The 22,474-nt window shown below is 35.2% G+C and overlaps 1 protein-coding gene across 1 annotated transcript in view; it reads right to left on the bottom strand.

The window, feature by feature from the left end:
- Nucleotides 1-22,474, bottom strand: part of SEMA3C (semaphorin 3C) — a 184,343-nt gene that overhangs the window by 160,437 nt on the left and 1,432 nt on the right. The window contains exon 2 of the mRNA XM_036863864.1: nt 21,243-21,383. Coding sequence (XP_036719759.1) covers nt 21,243-21,345 — 103 coding nt within the window. The 5' untranslated portion in view covers nt 21,346-21,383. The remainder of the gene's footprint in view (nt 1-21,242; nt 21,384-22,474) is intronic.

The following is a 22,474-nucleotide window of genomic DNA, read 5'->3' as shown; positions in this document are numbered from 1 at the left end:
GATCTAAACCAAGATAATTTGCCAAGAGGAAGGTTAAAAGCATATTAAGAAAGGCTTCTCTGAATTATTGGCAACTTATGATCCTGGAACACAGAGCTGGACAGGGTTTGATTCTCCATTTTTGTGTTTTCTGACCTACTTCTGCTCTCTTCCAGTTCTCTAAAGCTGCTAATGCAGACATAATTCATTCATTCTTTTACTTTCAAGAATTTATTAAGCATCTACTATGTATCATACATCATTAAAGAGACTGGAAAAAGAATGGTATACAAAAAAGGATCAGAATCTGTTCCCATTGTCATAGGCGAAATATTTTTTCCTGAGTGAGAAGAAACCTTCCCTATCTTCCACTCCCACTCTCCCTCCCTACCACTACCACTATAGACGGCCTCTTTGTCTTAGAGAGTCTGCTATCCCACATTTAGACACAAACACATACAAATGAAATTGTCTGTGAGAGAGTACATACTGCACAGATCTTTACCGAATTTTCTTAGCACCAGGCTCTGTTAGACCTGACGACATAACCTAAATCAAGACTAGCTTAGGTTGTCAAGAATCTCACTGAGATGTCACTACATTTCAAAATATAAGGAAATAGAAAATAGAACATAATTTTCTAGGTCATAACTTTTACATGACTTTCATATTTCACAAAGAAATAAGTGAAGGGTATTTGTTCACTCAATGGGTAGTGAACACTCAAGCTGCATTATGGCTACACTAATGATGATTTTTCTGGCATTGAAAATCTCCACTGTTGAGTAAAGTGGCTATATTTCAATGTTTAGCAAAGACTCTATCTTGGAAACCATTAGAGCAATAGACTGAATAGAATTATATTTCATTGTTAAAAGAACCTTGGAGATTTCATGTTCTCTAACAGAAACTGAACTTTAGGGATTTGGAGGCAGTGGTCTCTAAACATGACTGCAGATTGAAATCACCTGGAGTAGTTTAAAAACAATAGTGGCTATACCTCATCCCTAGAGATACTGACTTAATTGGTCTGGGCGTGGCCTTGGAAGCAGAATTTTAAAGCTCCCAGGTGACTCTAATGTGTAGCCAACATGGAGAATCAGTGTTATAAAGTCTTGGGTTTAACATGGTCAGTCGTTCCAAACATTTAGAGTTATAGATTTTTCCCTGGTCTAATTTCTTCTGTCTTGTAGTCTTATGATGAGATGCAAACTGCTGATGGGAATGAAAGCCCAGAGAAAGGAGCTTCTGACCTCTGGTATGGAATTCATTTTCGTGTATAAAAGAAGATATTTCTGAAGACCTAGTTATTTTGAACTTCTGATGTTTAAGACAGGCTGCTTCATGTCTTTGTTCTATGCCTCACACATGGCCAACATTGTGTATTTGTGTGTGTGTGTGTGTGTGAGTGAGAGAGAGAGAGAGTGAGAGAGAGAGAGAGAGAGAGAGAGAGAGAGAGAGAGAGAGAGAGAGAAATCAAATAAGAGAACAAGAGAGATTTGGAAACTGAGAAATGGAGAAGACTCTAAAAACAGTCCCCTGCTCCTACCACCACTATAGACAGTTTAGGATTTTAAATGCTCTGGGCATTTGGAGACAGTTTGGCAAACTGGTGCCAAACTGTTTGTCAGTATATCACTCATAATGATTCTACATTGTACAGGACTGCTAGAGATTTAGAGGTGCATAACAAGACAAAACAAACCCTAGCAAAAGAGCTTTGCCCCAGAGGCTTGGAGAACCTTGGTTAAGTGCAATAACCTCTTTCTTGGCATTCCAGTTGAATGCCCCTCTCAGTCCAGTTTATAACCATGATAATACTGTAATCCCTGCTTGCAGAATGATTAATGCCCACAATGGGTTTAAAGCCAATTTTCAAAACCAACTTAAGATAATGTTTTTATTTCAAAACTGGCTTCTTCTATAAGTTGCTTGTGTCCCTTTTATGGCACACATTAGGCTGTGCCTGGTGTAGTATTTATGTAGTTGGCTTACCCTGCTGATTAGAACGGGTGGTTACTGAGGACAGGATTCATGCCATACTTCTCTTTGTACCTATAGATGTAGTAACCACATGGTACAAGGTAGGTTCTCTAAAATATTCGTGGAATTCAGTGCAGTTCTTTGGGTCTTTTTAAAAAATGGAACAATGTATTTAATGGAATCTCTCCAAAGTCGGGTGGATGAGAGGGGAGTAAAGGGATAAGAGACAGATGGATACAACATTTTTTATAAAAGCCTGAAAGCTTTTCCTTATATTGACCCATAATTTGCCAACAATCAATTCTAACCAGATTTTCCAGCTTCCACTTTAAGGTGAACATAATGTGTGCTGTTGGAACTTAATACAGATACTTACATACCTTGAAAAATATCTATGCTTTATTATTAATGGGCCTCAGCAAATTTATCTTTGGTTATTAAAATTCTATTTTTTTAACCCAGAAGCAATTTTAGAAAAGGTTTTAAAATTTTGCCTTAGTATCAAATATTTATTGTAAAATTTGGAAACCAAAGATGGTTATTGCTTTAAAGGTAATTTCATCTAAGTGCTTATGGCACTAAATTTCATTTCCAAAGCATATATAAACGATGCATCTTAACTCTAGGCCATCTTTAACTCAATTCCTGCTACATGTTCCATCAGCACCTAGGCTCTGAGGCTTTCACCATTTTGTGAATGAGTCCAGGCTAAGCTAATAATCTTTTTCTTAATTCAACTGAAATAGAAGAAAAACCAAAGAAAGAAAGTGAGGAAAACAAATGCAAGGTGATAAGCTGCTAGATAAATACATTTTACACTTTAAATTCCTAATGTAATATCTGAAATGTCTATACATAACTATAAGTATAGAAAAGTGTCAAATACATATCAAAAAAGTAGAAATATGAGATGAAGTAAATCAGTGCAGATCATTATAAAATATCTATAAAGACAAAGTGTTGAAAATAAGCACATTATAAAAGGGACATAGATATTATACACATAATAAAAAGATCATCATTTCCTTTCACCTGAAATCAGAATATTTTATTATTCTATAGCAAATAGGTATGTGCTCCTTTGTCCTTCAACAAAATAGAGCCCATTGAATGTTCTTCTCCTCCTGTAATAGAAAATTGCTTACACCACTGTAGTCAATACAATTAAATGAATAACCAAAGTATATGACTAGCATAAAAATCTATGCTAGATATCAGAATAAAAAACATAACTTTGTAGAACATATGCATTATCAGATCTCCCTGGAAAAAATATGCATAATTAGATTTTCACACAAAGGTTTTAAAACTCCAGTCATATCAGCAGGTTTTGAGTACTAATGGAAAGTGGAATTGATGCAATTATGTTGAACAGTGGCAGGAAGCATGGCTTTTAAGAGAATCAGCTTAAACAAAAAAATCCCAGTTGCATGTGCATTAAAGCTGTCAAGACTCTAAGCTAAAGATCTGCCCTCTGTGCCAACTAAACCCCTACCCGACTCCGGAAAGTATTGTAACTTTCTGAAGTCTTGCCAAGCCCTTTGCTTGAAAATAACATCTTAATTGGTTTCTTCTAATAAAATTCAAAATGCTCTTCTGGTGATGATAATACGCTCATTGTTTTATTCCAGCTTAATGTTCTGGTCTCCTGAAATGTTCTGAGTATTACTGTTCAGGGAAAAGAAAAAAAAAATCCATGAGTTTGAGTTTATGGAGCGACAATCTGGCTGGATAGACCAATAAAAGTTGGAAACTTTTGATGCCAGAAAGACTGCTTCTGAAAGGAATGGTTCTATTTAAACCTAGATTTGTAGATAATAGCAATGAGCTTCCAATCTCTTCCCATTGTCTGCATCATTATTACATAATAACATTTAGGTGTGAATACAGAACTAGGTTGATGATGTTTAGAGAACACTTAAGGTTCTTATTGGCAACTGACACAATTAATTATCCAAAGAATCTTTCAAATCAAGAGATAATTTAAGTCATGAGGTTTTGTTTTTGCTTGAATTATGACAACTAGTGTATATTTAAGAGGATGGAAAAGTTATAAAAAGAGCTTCAAAATATTCACCACATCATATTATCAAAACTTCTGCATGCCTGGTCATCATCTTAAGTTTCTTTATTAAAATATTTTCAATCCAGTCTATTGAATGATTTGCATACATATAGACGTAACTCTAATTCCATAATGAAATTCAATGAAAATGCTTTTTTATACAAGCCAATTTTATTATCACTTTACTACTACTCACTTCTTCATTAAAAAAGTAGTCCCTGTGTTAAGAATTACAGTTCTGTAGAACTGTAATAGTCTCTACCATTTAAAAGAAACTGTGGCCACATACACCACTTCTTTTTTTTTTTTTTTTTTTTTTTTTGAACAGGCATTGTTTCCACTTTTTATTTCAGGAAGGACAGCCGAGAGATTGGGGGTGCAGGGCGGGGTGGTATTTAGAGAAAACGCAGAGCCCAGACTCCAAATCCCCCAGCCCAGGTGTCTGCACCGGGCTGGGTCCTGGGCTCTGTGCTGGGCAGGGGGTGCCCGGGGATGGGGGGCAGATAGGGGGTTTTGTCCTGGGCAGCGCCCTCCCTGAGAACCAGAGAAGCTGGCAGGAGCTGAGGGGCCGCCAGGGACCCAAGTAGGCCCAGCTCCCCGCCCGGCACCAGGCCAGCCGTCTGCACTAGGCCCTAGCGGGGGGCAGGTGGGCAACTCGCTCACTCTGCACTGGACGGGGCCAGGGGTGGGGTGGGGTGGGGTGGGGGGGAGACGGCGCAGGCCCAGGGACCCAAATAGGACCCCTTCCAGAGTCCAGTCTCACGGGAAACGCCGCCAGCCCAGCCCATCCCCAACCCCATCCCAAGGCCCCAGCATGCTCTCCACCATCTGCCCATTGAAGAAATTTCTGCAAACAGCAGAGACGTGAGAGGCCCCTTCCTGGGGTGCATTTGTATTTTCCCAGTTTAGGCTCCGGTGAGTCCCACGGGGGGCGGGGGCGGGGCCACTACTTCTTCACGATCTGGATGACGTCCTCGTGCTCCATGGTGTGGGTCAGGCCCACCCGCTGCGGGCTGTACTTGGCATACACCACTTCTACCTGACCCAAATAAGCAAGGAAAGGAATACTAGGATGTTCTACTCCTCTTAGTCTCAGTTTCTAATTTTGTTAGTGCTGTCTTAAAAGCTTCAGACCCTTGTATTCATCATAAAATTTCAGCAATGAATGAAGTCCCAGCTTGGTGCACTTCACACAGTTTGTATAAAGTTATGTCTATTTACAAAAGAAAAAAGGGATTTTCTAATCTAAATTTTGCAAAGATTTTTAGAAAGGAGAAGCTCATAATGAAAGATTATGTTTCATACGCTATAATTGGGACTCTGCTAAGTCTTTGGTAATAGATGCTAACTATAATCACACTAGCCACTTGGGTTGGAAGACTTTACGGTTATAAAAGAAGCAAATGTTGTAAACAAATTTAGGTATTTATTTTACAGTGCCTTTACATACTATTTTTTTCCATTCGCTCCCTTTAAGTTCCTGTTTTCTGTGCTAAGGATGGATTACCTCCTTCTGGCAGCAAGTCATTTTGTTCTCACTATTACTAGCCATAAATAATGGGAGGGAGGCAAAGCTCAAATACACAAGCCACCAGAGTTTCTTGTCCTGGTCCTCAGCTCACTTGCACTAGCTATTACTGTATAACTAAGTGTTACAGTAACATTTAGAGTACTAAAGTGTTTGCCAAGCTAATTATCCAATTATTAAATGATAAATTTGTGCTAATTATAACTTTAAAGTAAGAAAACATATGAGTAACACATTGAAAATGATAACAGGAATTCAACTTTTTTCTTCATGACTTCTCAGTTTTTGTTATATGCACTTACAAGAGAACATATACTTAGAAAACACCAAAACAGTAATGAAATATAATTGATCTTTACCCACAGAGTATGTGTATACATGTATGTGTGTGTAAAGATTATGCATTTATCTTTACTCAGATATATACCCCCTCTCCATAATTCATTTATCTTTAGAAAGTGAAAATCTATACCAAGGAAAGAGGAAGTTTTTCATGAAAGAATTTAACAACTGTTTCTTTAGTGCTATTACTCCTAAAGAGACTCAAGGTTTTCTTTTCGCAGGATCAGCAGTCTGACCCTCTTCTTAGATAAATAGCAATTATCTTCTGTAAAATTATATTGCTTTGACTCCTTTGGCCTATCAATTCCATATAGGCTAGAGAATTGACATTAGCTATTACATTATATATAAGCTTAAATATAAGCAATCTTATATCCAAAGTCTGGTATCTGCTAATTTTTTATAAGAAAATAGTTTCAGTATAGTAGTAATTTAGGAATTAATTAGGTAGAATATTTTACACTTTTATTATCAAGAATCTTAAATGCTAGAAAATGTTAAAGTTGAGAAAGGCAAGAATATTAGGCACTTTCACTGGCATCACTTCAAACCAGATCTTAAGGTTATTTTAATGATTGTTTCCTTCTAAGATAAGACATAGAAAACTCTGTTCTAAAGATTGACAAAGGGGAAAATGGAATCCTAATGTACACAGCACAGCAAGTGAAACTCTTGACTACAAAAGCAGTGACTTGGGGAAGGCAAGGCAAGGAAAGTATGTTCATTAACTTACATGAATTAGAAACAAAAATATGAACTTCTGGTATTTACGTATTGCCTCAATCTTTTCAAAGAAAATTTACAGGCATTTCTAATATGTTGTTCAATATATTTGAAGCCTGACATATAATAATCCATAAATTATTGCTAAAAATCAGTAGTTAATTAAAAATTTAAGGTATGTTAAAGCTACAGTGTTGTGCATATTTTGGGGAAGCAAATAGCATGTGACATATTTGCTAATATTGAAATTAATGGCCTGGCATTTCTGCAGATTTTGTAATATACATTTGCAGAATGTCTCTTATTCTCTACATAATTAATTTTCTTTTTCCTATACCATTTCCCTCTTCCAGTCTTGTCTCTGTTACCATCAAGCTGTAGATCCTTAGCCAAGACATTTAGCTCCTTGGGGCCTCCATGCCCACCTATTGCCTAAGCATTCTGTAATAAATGAGATAACATGTGGAAATTCTCCAAAAAGTAAAAAGCACCCTGCAGAAGTAAAATATTACTACTGAGTGCTCAAAGGCAGTTAATTCTTACTGAATAAGGAGGGAGTGTAGAAATGACTGTTTCTGAGCATGCTTCTTGGAAATGTAGAATGTACTTGCCATCTTTTACAGCTCAGCACATTGTTTCATGGCTAGTGCTGCCCTAAAATAGCACATGGCTCAGCACTCAGCTCTGCCTTTTATATGCCCTTCTTGCCAACTCATACTCTGCCTTAGAAAACGTCTAACCTTTCTGTTCCTTGCTTTTAACTGTTTTCATTAACAGCAGAGGTTCTCAGTAACACATAAATGGAAATGCAGAAGGCAAAAGAGTCCTGGAGTTTGCCCAAAGCCTGCAGCTCTCTTTATGAATACTTTTATTTTTTGACAGTAATGGAACTAAAATAAAAATGACTGGAGTTTTTTAAACCTCATTATATAAGAAATATTTGGAAATTGAAAAAACTGAGTGTGTCTCAGTGCTATAGTTAGTTGACGCTGCAATGGTATCCATAAAAAAGAACACCTGAATTTTTTTTTTTCTTTAAAAGAAAGAATAGGCCATATTGAACTTATGGAGACACACCCTGATAAATCTGTATAGTGAGGTAAGGAGAGTGAATAATAAGTTTTTCTATAGTTATCCTTTGTCTGAGCTCAGATTTGCTCTCACAGCCACAAAAGGAGACCTCACCTGCAGCAACAAAATAAACTTGTTCCAGAGGGTGATTCCCTCATCCTTACCTTGATGAAACTGAAATTGAAGAGGGAATTAGGAATGGTGTACAGAATGAGTTTTATTTCCTTTATTTTCAGGAAGGCTTGCTGTTCCAAGAGAAGAGCAAAAATATACTGTGACACCCTTAACATGATAAAGTGAGTTATAGTGTGACTTCCTCAGAAAATGTTTTTTTATTTAAATTGTGATTTTTGTGGACCTTAAAACTAATTCTAGCAGCATCTACAGAAATGGTTCTGGCTCTGGACTCTGACTGCTTGTGTTTTATCGTGTCCCTTTCCATTCCTGTGACCTCAGGTAAGTTACTTTCTCTGTACCTCCATTTTATGAGGATGAAAATAGTGCCTAATTCACAGTGTTGTTAGAGAATAAAATGAGATAATGTGAAGTATTTAGAATAGTGCCTGGCACAAAGGCAACATTAATGTTAGTGATTATTATTATAATGAATACAAATAAATTATCAAAATATTTTAGAAACACAGAAGACAAAATGGTAGCACACATCTATGAAGGATGGAAAAATGCATATATTTAGTTCTAGGTATATTTTTCTAAGTCAAAACTGCAAAGAAAGTCTATGTAACGTATCCTATTATCCACACTTGTGAAAAACATATCCACATATTTGATCAACATGTAAAATGGATTTAAAATAATCTATCAAGCATCACGTGAGCCACCTTCATTTGACAGTTCAATCATAAATATTCACATGTATCTATGGATAATCATGGAATATGGCACATTTTTTCATGGAATTGCTATAGTTGGTTGACTAAATTAACAGAGCACATAAGCTCACTCTTCTGATTTCAGATTACTGAAGCATCCCTCTTTGTTCCCAACTGCAGGAACCCTGTACCTCTAGGAATGGCTTAACATCACAACATCATCTTTTGGCAACAGAATTAAGCTTATTAGATTCTGAGAAAACTCACCTAGAACAAGAATTACTTTTTTATGACAGGAAAATATGTTTCCAACTTTTTTTCTAAAAATCATTTAAAAAGAGATCCACGGCATACATTGTAATACATTTCTATCCTAATATTTCCCAAGAGACATTCTTTGCTATACTTAAAACTTCTCTCCTCCAATTCAAGGCTATGAAACAGATTTTGTCTTATTTTGACTACCAGAGTCCCATGTCAATATATACCTTAGGGCAAAATAGACGTATGAATTTTTTGGCAATTTCTTCTCATTTTCTATTCCCACAGTATTTTACAACTGTTTTAACTTGCTCTTTACATCACAAATTTAGTGCTACTCTAAAGACTCTTTATGCTTTAGGTAACATCCAACTCACACTTGCATTCATCAATCCCTTCCTGAGTTCAGTGACTCTCTCACAGGGGAAGAATGCAAAGAGCTTCTTATTCACACAGCACCCCTTGTTGAGTTAGGTTTATTAAAACATGCAGGTGTTATTTAAGATGTTTAAGTGACATTTAACTGAGACCACTGGAAGGGAAATTAAAGGAAATTGTAGTAACACAAGTTTTCCCAAGAACTAAGTATTTCAGAAGATTCAATATAACCAGAGTGAGCATTCTCCAAGATTAATGGAATAATCAAGGATTTATTTTTATCTCTTGGGCAACCAGTAGACAAACTGTTCTCAACAAATGTGCCTTGCGATGTTAATGCTACCAGAGTTCATAAAGAGGCAATTTATTGTTTTGAGTTTATTGTCCAATAACAATTTATCAGCTTTTGGATTCAGCCTACTAGTTCACAGGGGTCCTTTCATTTATTGTTTAATTAACTAAGCTTTTTGTCAAATGAGGCAGATATTAAAAGATAAAAGATGTTTTGTAAAATTCCATCATCTTTCATTTGTATACTATCAATGACCTGGAGACTTTGACAACTTTATTAATTAAAATTCAGCACTGAAAGAAGGCAAAAAGAATCACAAAGTAAATAACTGAAAGAGCTTATAATCTTATGCAACGCTAGTCTCTACACTAAATACACTTGTTTCCCAATACAACTCACACTGACATTTTTATGTTTTTAAACCACTGTCATGCATATGTAAATGTAAATGTAAAACTCAACTTTGGGCTGGAAAATTGGCCAATATTAGCTAGGTATCCAAACAGTAAAAATCTTTATGGAGTTTTAATCTTTTAATTGTTTTTTCTTTTGAGTTTTAGGTAGTCACAGGCTTACATGGGGTGAGGAACAGTTTAGTAGTACAAAGTCTTTACTGAACATAGCAAGGAATTACTAGCAGTCACAAATAATTGACTTTTCTGCCATGCATTTAACTATCAATGAATTTATTTTTGAGCATTCATAGCTTTATAAAGCAATTTAAAATATTTCCATGGTTATCTTGATAACTCATAAGAGTTTTTTAGAAACTCTAAAAAGAAAACTTGAAGTGGAACCAGACAGCTGCCTATTCAGTAAAATGATATTTAGGCTTTTCGAAGCTTGTGTTTTATTGAGTGTACCTTAGTCTTATCCTACTTCTTTATTTCAGAATATTATCTTTCTAGATCTAAAAACATAAACAAAAATGATAATCCAGTATTTATCAGGATTACTTAAAAAAATAAGGTCTGATAACTTAGAGGTTTGTACTAACAAAACCAAAACATCCACATGACTGAATTAGTGCTTCTTTGCCAAAAAATCCACCTCTGGCACAGCAACCCATAATTAGGAGGGATCTCACAAATATGGAGCTTCTCCTTGAGGAGTGAATGGTTTGTGCCCCATATCAAGCACCCCAACCCTTGGGACTTGCAAAGGAGACATGAGGCCCCATAATATCTGGTTTTGAAAACAAAGGGGCTTATGTCCAGGAGACCCAAAAGGCTGCTGGGAAGTGAGATTCTGCTATTAAAGGGCTTTTACATACAGACAACTCGCGTTGGGACTCAGCACAAAAGTAGCAGTTTGAAAACCTCCTAGTCTATATGTGAAGGCAATTCATTTGCTAATCTTAAAGCATCTGCTGGAGGGGTAGTGGCCTTTTAGGACTCTCTCTGGGGATGGAGGTGTTGGTGGGTGACATTTTTTGCGTTCTCCCCTCTACCTGGCTAGTGCCACCAGGCACATACAGTCACAGCACTTTCCTGCGGCTCCGCTAAATCTCTGGCATTCATGACCTGCCCTGTGTTCTCCTGCTGCCTTCTAAAGCTGGAAGTTGCATTACTGTACTCTCCTGCTCCATCTCTAAAGTTAACATCTGCAGATGCATCATGACCCTGAGTTCTCCTGCTGCCTCGCTAAAGCCAGCAGGTGTGCACAGTCCACACAGGAGATGCACCCTGATCACCTGCCTCTAGTGGCCAGGGGAGCTTTCGTTTCTGGGCCCTACAGGACTGAATCAGAGAGTCAGTTCTTGGAAGGCTACCACACCCAGGGCATTGAACAGACAGCAAAATGAAACACAACCCCAGTCTTTCTGTGAAAAAAGGCCTATTTTCTTGAGCTTCAGCCTGAGGGGGAGACTTAAGGTTTGCCACACATCTAGAAGCTATGGAAGTGCTCTCAGGGAATGTAGGCCAGGGAATGCCATCATTGTATTCTCCTCCCTTGGCCTCACTACAGCTCACTGGTGCCTCCCAGAAAGGAGTTTATACACTCGTCTGGAGCCCTGAGTTTTGCAACTGTCATCCAGGGGACACCTCCACATCACCTGATCTGGAAGACAGCAGGGCTTACATTTGTGGTTCCACAGAGCTGTATATATTTGCATACTTTAAAAGCTGCTACCTGAGGGTATTCTTTCCAATCAGCCTGAAACTAGGTGCTCTCTGAGATCCCTCCCTATGGAACACTGATGGGGCTTGGTACACCCTCAACATCTGTGACATATCAAAAATAAATCAGGCTGCTTAGACAATCACAAAGGTTTGAGAGACAAGCAAGAGTCACTGCAAGGTTGAACAACAAGGTTCATCTCCTACATAAGACCACTCCTTTGAGACTGAGAGAGGTAGCTATTTCATCTAATACACAGAAACAAATACAGAGAGTTAAGCAAAATGAGGAAACAAGAATATGTTCCAAATAAAGAACAAAATAAAACCTCAGAAAAAATCTGAATTAAATGAAGACAAGTAATTTATCTGATAAACAGTTCAAAGTACTAGTCATAAAGATTTTCATTGAATTTGGAAGAAGACTGGATGAACACAGTGAGAACTTGAACAAATATAGAAAAGATAAGAAAGTACCAAACAGAAGTCTCAGAATTGAAGAATACAAAAACGAAACTGAAAAATACACTAGAGGGGTTCAACAGCAGACTAGATGAAACAGAAGAAAGAATTGGTAATCTGGAAGACAGGGCAGTGGAAATTCACACAAACAGGGCAGCAGAAGAAAAAAAGAATTTTAAAAAGTTAAGATAGTTTACAGGACCTATAGGACAACATAAAGAGAAACAGCATTTACCTTATAGGGGTCCCAGAAGGAGAAGAGAGAGAAAAAAGACAGAAGATTTATTTGAAGAAATAATGACTGGAAACTTCCCTAACCTGGGAAAGGAAACAGAATCCAGATCCAGGAATTCCAGAGAGTTCCAAATAAGAAGAACCCAAAGAGATCCACACCAAGACACATCATAATTACATTGTCACAATTTAAAGATTGAGAATGAATATTAAAAACAGCAAGAGAAAAAAAACAACTTGTTACATATAAGGGAACCCCCATTAGACTATCAGCAGAATTTTCAGCAGAAACTTGGCAGGACAGAGGGAATAGCATGATATATCCAAGGTGCTGAAAGGAAAAACTTCCAACCAAAAATAATCTACCCCACAAGGTTATCATCCTGAATTGACGGAGAGATAAAGTTTTCCAGGCAAGAAAAAGCTAAAGGAGTTCATAACCAGTAAACTGGCCTTACGAAAAGTTAAAGGGACTTTTTTAAGCTGAAAGAAATGGTACCAATTAGTAACAAGAAAACATATGAAAATAAAAATCTCACTGGTAAAGGTAACTATATAGTAAAGGTAGTGGATTAATCACTTATGAAGCTAGTGTGAAGGTTAAAAGGCAAAAGTAGTAAAAATAACTATAACTATAATTAGTTAAGGGATACATAAACTAAAAAGATGTAAAATGTGAAATCAAAAACATAAAAGGTGGTGGGGGGAGTAAAAGTATACAGTTCTAGAATGCATTCAAATTTAAAACTTGTTTTCAACTTAGAGTAGACTGTTATGTATATAAGCTGTTATATGTGAACCTCATGGTAACCACAAAGCAAAAACCTATAGTAGATACACAAAAGATGAGAAAAAAATCTAAGCATAACACTAAAGAAAGTCATCAAAACACAAGGGAAGAGAGTAAGAGAAGATGAAAGGAGCAGAGAAGAACTACAAAACAGCCAAAAAAACAATTAGCAAATTTGTACATATCTATTAAACATTACTTTAAATGTAAAGGGCATAAATTCTACAATCAAAAGACAGAGTGGTTGAATGCATTATAAAACAAGTCCCATCTACATGCTTCTTACAAGAGACTCACTTCAGACGTAAGGACATACATAGACTAAATGTTAAGGGATGAAAAAAGATGTTTTATGCAAACAAAACAAAAAGAAAGATGGGGTAGCTATACTTATATCAGACAAAATAGACTTTAAAATGAATAATGTAAAAAAAAAAACAAAGATGGTCATTACATAATGATAAAGGGGTTAAACCAACAAGAAGATAGAACATTTGTAAATATTTGTGCACCCAAAATAAGAGTACCTCAATATATAAAGCAAATATTAACAGACCTAAAGGGAGAAAATGACAGCAGTATAATAATAGCAGGGGACTTTAGTACCCCACTAAGATCAATGGATAGATCATCCAGACAGAAAATTAACAGAACATCAGTCTTAAATAACATATTAGACCAGAAAAACTTAACAGGTATACAGAACATTCCATCCAAAAGCAGCAGAATACACATTCTTCTCAAGTTCACATGGAATATTTTCCAGGATAGATCATCTGTTAGGCCATGAAACAAGTCTCAATGAATTTAAGAAGACTGAAGTCAATTCAAGCATCTTTTCTGATTATAATAGTATAAAACTAGAAATCAATTACAAGAAAAAAAATGAAAAAAACCCACAAATATGTGGAGATTAAACAACACGCTACTGAACAACCAATGGGTCAATGAAGAAATCAAAAAATATCTTGGGACACATGAAAATGGAAATACAAGAAATGAAACACACCAAAATCTATGGGATAGAGCAAAAGCAGTTGCAAGAGGGAATCACAGTGATACAAGCCTACCTCAAGAAACAAGAAAATATCAAATAAACCATCGAACTTTACATTTAAATGGACTAGAAAAAGAAGAACAAATGAAGCCCAAATTAGTAGAAGGGAGGAAATAATAAAGATCAGAGTGGAAATAAATTAAACAGAGACTAAAAGACAACAGAAAAGATTAATGAAACTAAGATCTGGTTCTTTGAAAAGATAAACAAAATTGGCAAATCTTTAGATGCACCAAGAGAAAAAGAGAGGGGGTTCAAATAAATAAAATCAGAAATGAAAAAGGAGACTTTATAGAAATACAAGGAATCATAAAAGACTACTATGAACAATTAAACACCAACAAATTTGACAACCCAGAAGAAGTGGATAAGTTTCTAGACGCATATGATCTTCCAAGATTCAATGATGAGGAAATAGAAAATCTGAATAGACCAATTACTAATAAAGAGATTGAATCAGTAATCAAAAATGTCCCAACAAACAAAAGTCTAGGACCAGATGGCTTCTCTGGTGAAAGCTACCAAACATTAAAAGAAGATTTAATATCTATCCTTCTTAAAACTCTTCCAAAAAATTGAAGAGGAGGGAATGCTTCCAAACTCATTTTATGAGGCCAGCATTACCCTGATACCAAAGCCAGTAAAGGAAACCAAACACACACACACAAATTACAGGCCAATATCCCAGATGAACATAGGTGCAAAGATCCTCAACAAAATATTAGCAAACAGAATTCAACAATACAATAAAAAGAGCATACACCATGATCAAGTGGGATGTATTCTAGAGATGTAAGGATGGTTCAACATCTGCAAATCAATCAACATAATATACCATATTAACAAAATGAAGGAGAAAAATCACATTATTAAATAAATGCAGAAAAAGCATTTGACACAATTCAACTTTCATTCACAATAAAAACTCAACAAAGGGGGTATAGAGGGAACATGCTTCAACATAATAAGGACCCTATATGACAAACCCACAGGTAACCTCATATTCAATGGTGAAAAGCTGAAAGCTTTTCCTCTAAGATTAGGAACAAGACAAGGATGCCCACTCTTGCCACTTCTATTCAACATAATATTGGAAGTCCTAGCCGGTGCAATTAGGAAAGAAAAAGAAATACAAGACATCCAAATTGGAAAGGAAGAAGTAATACTGTCACTATTTGTGGACAGCATGATTATATATATAGAAATTTGTAAGACTTCACCAAAAACCTGTTAAAACTAATAAACTCAGTAAATTTGCAGAGTACAAAATCAATATTCAAAATTTGGATGCATTTCTATACACTAACAATGAACTATTAGAAAGAGGAATTAAGAAAACAATCCCCCCATTATAATTGCATCAGAAAGAATAAAATACCTTATTTCTATTAATCAAAACCATTTTTGATATTCCAGATAGGAATCATGGATTAGGGCAAAGGATAAAGGACCAAATGAATGCCGGTGAGTTTGTGCATTATGTAAACCTTACCTAGTATCTTTCTCTTATATCACATTGGCTAAACTTGAGTCTCATAGCCACTCATATTTGTAAAGAAATTTGGAGGACCAAGACAGCCAGGGAGCATCCCCACTTCTATCATCAATGAAAACACAGACTGTGGCTTTGGAAGACTCCATACACACTACCTCACTGGATCACTACATAAACTCAGTGAAGTATGTATTCAGCACCTACATTGGTGCTATGAATTTTTGAGTGTTAGAATATTACTGTTCCCCATTATTTTCTGTTCTTACAAAAACCAGCATCAGGAAGAATGCCTTAAATATTAAACTTTTAGTTGTGCATGGCCCAAGACCAAAGACAGAAGCAGGAGAGACTAATTTACCACAGGAACTATGGAGGAGCTTCTCTTTGTTTTGCTTTGAAAAGCAGATATGAGAGGAGCTGAGTAAGACATGATGACTAAATGCAATGTGCTATCCTGGATTGGATCCTGGAACAGAAAAAGGACATTAGGTGAAAACTAAGGAAATCTAAAAAAATGGACTTTATTTAATACTAATATATCAATATTGGTCTATTAATTGTAACCAATGTACCATATTAATATAAGATGTTAGCAAGAGAGGAAACTGGGTGTAGGGTATATGGAAGCTCCCTGTAATACCTTCTTAATTTTTCTCTAAATCTAAAACTCTTCTAACAGTAAAGTTTATCTAAAAGGAAAAAAAGAGTAAATACCTAGGAATAAATTTAACCGAAGAGGTGAAAGACCTGTACACTGAAAACTATATACTGAAAGAAACTGAAGAAGAAACATGGAAATGAAAAGACATTCTGTGCTTATGCATTGGAAGAATTAATACAGTTAAAATGTCCATATTACCCAAAGCAATATACAGATTCAATGCAGTCCCTATCAAAATTCCAATGACGTCTTTCACAGAAATTGAACAAACAATTCCAAAATTTGTATGGAACCACAAAAGACCCTGAATAGCCAAGCAATCTTGAGAAAGATGAATAAGGCTGGGATATCATGTGCCCTGATTTCAAACTATATTACAAAGCTGTAGTAATCAAAAGTGTATGGTATTGGCATAAAAACAGACACATAGGTAAATGTAACAGAACACAGAGCCCAGAAATAAACTCAAGCATACACGGTCAATCATTTACAACAAAGAAGCTAAGAATATACAATGGGGAAAGGACAGCCTCCTCAATAAATGGTGTTGGAAAAACTGGACAGCCCAATGCAAAAAAAAAAAAAAAAAAAAAAACCAGACTATTATTTTATAGCATACACAAAAATTTACTCCAAATGGATTAAAGATTTAAAAGTAAGACCAGAAACAAAAAACTCTTAGAAGAAAACACAGGAAATAAGTTCCTTGACATCAGTCTTGGCGATGATTTTTTGGGTCTAACTCCAAAAGCAAAGGCAACAAAAGCGAAAATCAACAAATGGAACTATATCAAAGTAAAAAGCTGATGCACAGCAAAGGAACCCACCAACAAAATAAAAAGGCAACCTTCTGAATGGGAGAATATATTTGCAAAACATATTATATATCCAATAAGGGGTATTACCCACAATATATAAAGGCCTCATACAACTCAATAGCAAAATTACAAATAATTTGACTAAAAATTGGGCAGAAGATATGAATAAACATTTTCCAAAGAGTCATATAAATGGCCAAGGGGCACATGAAAAGATACTCCACATCACTCATCTTCAGGGAAATGCAAATGAAAACCACAATGAGATAGCTCACCTTAGATCACACCTGTCAGAATGGCTACCAACAGAAAGACAAGAAATAAGTGTTGGCGAGAATGTGAAGAAAAGGGAACCCTTGTGCACTGTTGGTGGGAATGTAAATTGATGCAGCAACTATAGAAAACATTGGGGAGGTTCCTCAAAAAACTGAAAATAGAATTACCATATGATTCAGTAATTCCACTTCTAGGTATTTATCCAAAGAGAATGAAAACCCTAACTCAAAAGATATATGAACACCCAAGTTCATTGCAGCATTATTTAAAGTAGCCAAGATATGGAAACAACCTAAGTTGCCGTCAATGGATGAATGGATAAAGAAGATATGGTATGCATATACAATGGAATATTATTCACCCACAAAAAAGAATGAAATCTTGCTATTTGCAGCAACATGGATGGTCCTTGAGGGCATTATGCTAAGTGAAATAAGTCAGACAAAGACAAAAACTGTATGATCTAATTTATATATGGCATCTTAAAAAAAACAAATCCAAGTCTTAGATGCAGAGCACAGATTGGTTGTTCCAGAGGCAGGGGGTGGGGGGTGGGCAAAATTAGTGAAGGGGTCAAAAGATATAAACTTCTGGGTATAAAATAAATACGTTATGGGGATATAATATATAGCATGGTGACTACAATTAATAATATTGTATTTGAAAGTTGCTAAGAAAGCAAATCTTAAAGTTCTCATCACAAGAAAAATAATTTTTGGAACTTTCTACAATGACATATGGTAACAACCTGTTGCAGTAACCATTTTGCAGTGCATACAAATATCGCATCATTATGTTGTACACCTAAAACTAATACAATGTTATATGTCAATTATATCTCAGTAAAAATGTAAACAAAAGAGAAAAGAATCTATCTCATTTTTAAATAGAAACAATATTTAACACATTTAAAGCAGTCATCAGATTTCATATCTATTCAAATATAGACAATATTTCCATTTTTCTGAAGCTCAGCACCTTTTCTTAAAATTACATGCAACTGATATCTTCTGTCAAATTATGGAGTATTTATTCCTGATTTTGTAAAAGATTACGTGCTAAAATTTCTTCTTGATAAAGCAGAATCTTTTCAACAATTATTTCCCTTGTATATTAGCAAGCAAAACAAGTTTTGTCTATTTATATACATAGCCTTGCCTTTCCTTATGACCCTTATTGATCTTAAAGATTTTCTGGAAAAAAAATAGGACAATAATGTTATGAAATGTGAATTTGTCAAACAATTGGAATTTTTTTCAAGAAAAATTCAACTCAAACAAAAATAATTTGCATGAACTTTTTATTCATTTGAAAAGGTATATGGCATAAAATAAGAATTATAAAAATTATGAAATGCAATATCTAAGAGGAGTCACAGTTCTTTTAACATGCAAGATTTATCTAGCACAAATGTAACTAATTAATAGCACCTGAAGTACATTCTCCCGTAGTAGTGATAACCATCTGGTTGACCTTGCACTAGATGAATAGGGAAGGCAAATGTGTAAATCATTGTTTCCCAAATGTTATCACCACCACAAGAAGGGATGGAATTTGGATGGGAGAAGAGATCTCTTATTTCACACACCTTTAAATTGACTGTGATTCTTAATTGGACAGTAAGACAAGACTGAGAGGATTCTTCTAATGTGTCACTCAGAAATTTTTAAATATGAAATAAATGAAAGTATGTATCTGTATATATTTAAATTAACATATATTCATATATATGTCAACCCTGTACAAAGTTCTATATTTTGATGTTAAGACTAAACCATTTTGGAAGAAATTTAGTAACCTATTCAGTGTGATACTCAGAGAAGTCATAATAAGATCAAAGAGACACTTTAAGTGATAAGAAATTTGGAACAAGATCTCAAGCAGGTACACTGTCAAATCTCTTAAGAAAATTACTACGAATTAATGATTAAAATATATACATTTTAACAATTGGTTTTGCTCAAGGTACTTTTCCAATGATACTTTGTCTATTATACAGTTCATTTTTGGAGTTTTTTTGGTATTAATTTAGCAATCGTGGCATTTCATTATGCTTGTTGATATATCTCTTTAAAACAGTATTCTAATTAAGTGAATTCTATCTCTCTAATTATTTCCTAGTAAGACTCTTGGGAAGAATAAAATAGGAATTATAAGACTTTCAGATCATTAGCTTATCTAATCATGCTGTATTCTGCATATGTTATAAATTAAAGTATTATTCTGTAAGAATCTGTTTTGAGTTTAAGAGCATTTAAAATTTTAGATATGCAGAATTTTAAAAAGCCCATCATAATTTCTAGTCACTTTGTAAATAGCAGTCATTGTCCTACATGGTATTGAAGTTTGGTTTTAAAAGATTGTATTACTTAATTTCCTCTGTAAAAGGTAAATTGTAATCATCTTTTCAAACACAGACTTGATGAATTATCTCTAGTGACACACTTGTTTTTAATATTTACATATTTTGGCTTAAGTTTCAGTTAAAAGAAGTTCGATTAGTTTCAATGTAATAGAGAGAGCAGGTTTAGATACCTCATCTATGAGACCACTCCATCTTCCTGTATGCTGAGAGAAATACAGAAAACTGGGGAGAAATTGTACTGTTCCTTAATGCCTTTCTTTTTATTTGATTAGGTAATACATAGTTCTCAACTTGGGAGAAGAGGTGTTAGCAGACTGCAAGATTTGTTAGTAATTAAAAAAAAAAAAAAGATACTTCAAAGGTCTGTTTTTCCTTTCTTCCCAACTTAACTGGATAGCCATGGGTTTTTGAGGGGAATGCCTAACTCAGAAGCTAAGGAAACAATTAGAAGCTCACACACTCTAAGTTCTAAATAAGGTGCCATCAGTGCTTACAATGACCTTGGGGAAAGCACTTGGTGATTTAAGAAAGAAAGAAAAAAAGATAGCCATTTGAGTGATAAGTGTCAGTCATACTGCTGTTTGACATTCAAGATAGAGTTTCAAAGACATCCTGCTATATAAAGCTTGAGAGTATACTATTTCTCAAATGAATGAAAATATGCCCAGTGACACTGAGGTTTACGCAGAGACAGAGCTGAAAGAAGTAATAAAAATATAAATGACCCTGACTGGCAGGATGATCTTCCTGATCCATTTCTTATTCCATCTGTCCAATTAGTATGGGTTACATGACTGACCAAAATCATCCATCTACAAGTCATTTGAACTATATACATTAAAGCTCATGCACACATTTGGCAAACCATACCCTCAGAGGACCTTAAGCCTTTCATGTTTGTGAAAATTTGAAATCACACTCGTTTCCCTAAGGTTCTGAAGAGAACATTTGCATACAACAGCAATCAAAAGCCTATTTCCAACTATTCTTTTAGGTCCTTTTCAATTAATTAGGAGACTTTGCCAACCTCAGGAACTCCTCATGGAAATAGAAGAAACACCAGTAGAACAATGTATGGAGAGACCAGTTTTGAGGCTAAGGCCCAAAATGTATTAGAAAAAATTTCAATAATTAAACCTGCATAGCTCTTTCTGCTGATGAGGATTAGCACTTAACGGGTGTTCCTCAACAAAGCCAAATGACTACTAAGATCAAAGACCTTAGGCTTTGAGTTCTTCACCATCTCCTCATACATGTGCATGCAAACACAGAAGAAACTTCAGAAAGGGCAGAATATACTTCAAGCATTTTCATAAACAAATGCAATAGAGGCTTTTGTCTATTAACCAATAATTTAAAATAGCTGTCATCCAAAAAGCTGCCCACTAGATATTTTTAAAGCTAATCAATACTCAATAATATTTTACTGTCTTTAGTAATTTTTGAATCTGGATAAGAAAAAAAGACTTCAAATAACATTTTCCTCAGAGTGTTTATCAACTTTCTTACCATCAAATGTTAAGTAAACTCTTGCTTGGGGCTGAGATGATCCTTTTACACAGGTAGAACAAACAAATACTCCAACCAAGACCCAAATTGCCTGGAATGCCATTTCTTCAGATTTGCAAGTTAATATCCAAGGGAAAATACCTTTAAAATAAAGATAACAAGTTTGTTATATTTCACTTCACATTTTAGGAGCACACCCCCCCTCCCCCCCACACACAAAAAACCAGCAATCTAGACAGAGCACTCTATTCACAAAAGACACAGCTGAACTTTTACAGTCATGCAAACAGTAGGAGGTGCTGTGACTGTTTCTTAGATGTGAAAATTTGGATTTGATTTCATTTGTGTCTGGCAGTCTTTGTTAAAAGTGAAATTATTTCATCTTCCAGCAAAATAATGCTAATATAAAACAAGGCAGCCAGGAAAAAGTTACTGATTCCCAAAGGAAAAGCCGATATTTAAACTTGTTCTTCTCTTTAAAAAACACATTACATTGAAAAGACTTGAGAATGGTGCAAATAAGTATTAGTGGATGAAAACTTCTCTTTCTACCATAAATATAGTAGCAGTAGGAAAATCCCACATGAACATTCACTTCCACACACTCATTAGCTCTTTTGGAGTAACCATCTCTGAAATGATATTTCTACACAGAGATCTACTAGTGCTCAATCCTTGATCACTGGAATTAGTTATCTGCCGGTTTATACAGATGACCATACAGCTGTTAAATGATGTAGATGAGGTAACCATGGATTTGTGCCAAATTCAAACCAATGACTTAGTGGTGAGCAATCGAGTGAACCATATATACCTCAATGCATATTTAAAATAAATCGACTAGAAAGTGGGCTGTCAAAATGTCAAAAGATAAATCAGAGAGACAGGTATTACTGTTTGAAACTATAGCTATAAAATTAATACATGCTATTAACTAATGTCTGAATAACAAAGATCAGGTAATGTGTAACTTCATATCTGTAGGAGCTCTAGTGGCCACAATATGCAAAATAAACTCAGGACCATAAAAGAAACCCCATCATTTTGAATCTACCACAATTATACAATAAGATGACATGACAGAGTTTAATCTAGAAATTTATTTTTACAGGTTACAACAATACTGATCTTCAATATTATGTGGCTTTTAAAATTAAAATTTTACCACTAATTTTATTCAATAAAGAAATGCCACTAAAATTTGAAAAGTAACAGAAGCAATAGAAAAGCTT

The sequence above is a fragment of the Balaenoptera musculus genome, chromosome 9, assembly GCF_009873245.2.
Source record: "Balaenoptera musculus isolate JJ_BM4_2016_0621 chromosome 9, mBalMus1.pri.v3, whole genome shotgun sequence".
In the NCBI taxonomy this organism is placed as follows: Eukaryota; Metazoa; Chordata; class Mammalia; order Artiodactyla; family Balaenopteridae; genus Balaenoptera; species Balaenoptera musculus.
This window is presented reverse-complemented; position numbering and strand designations above follow the sequence as displayed.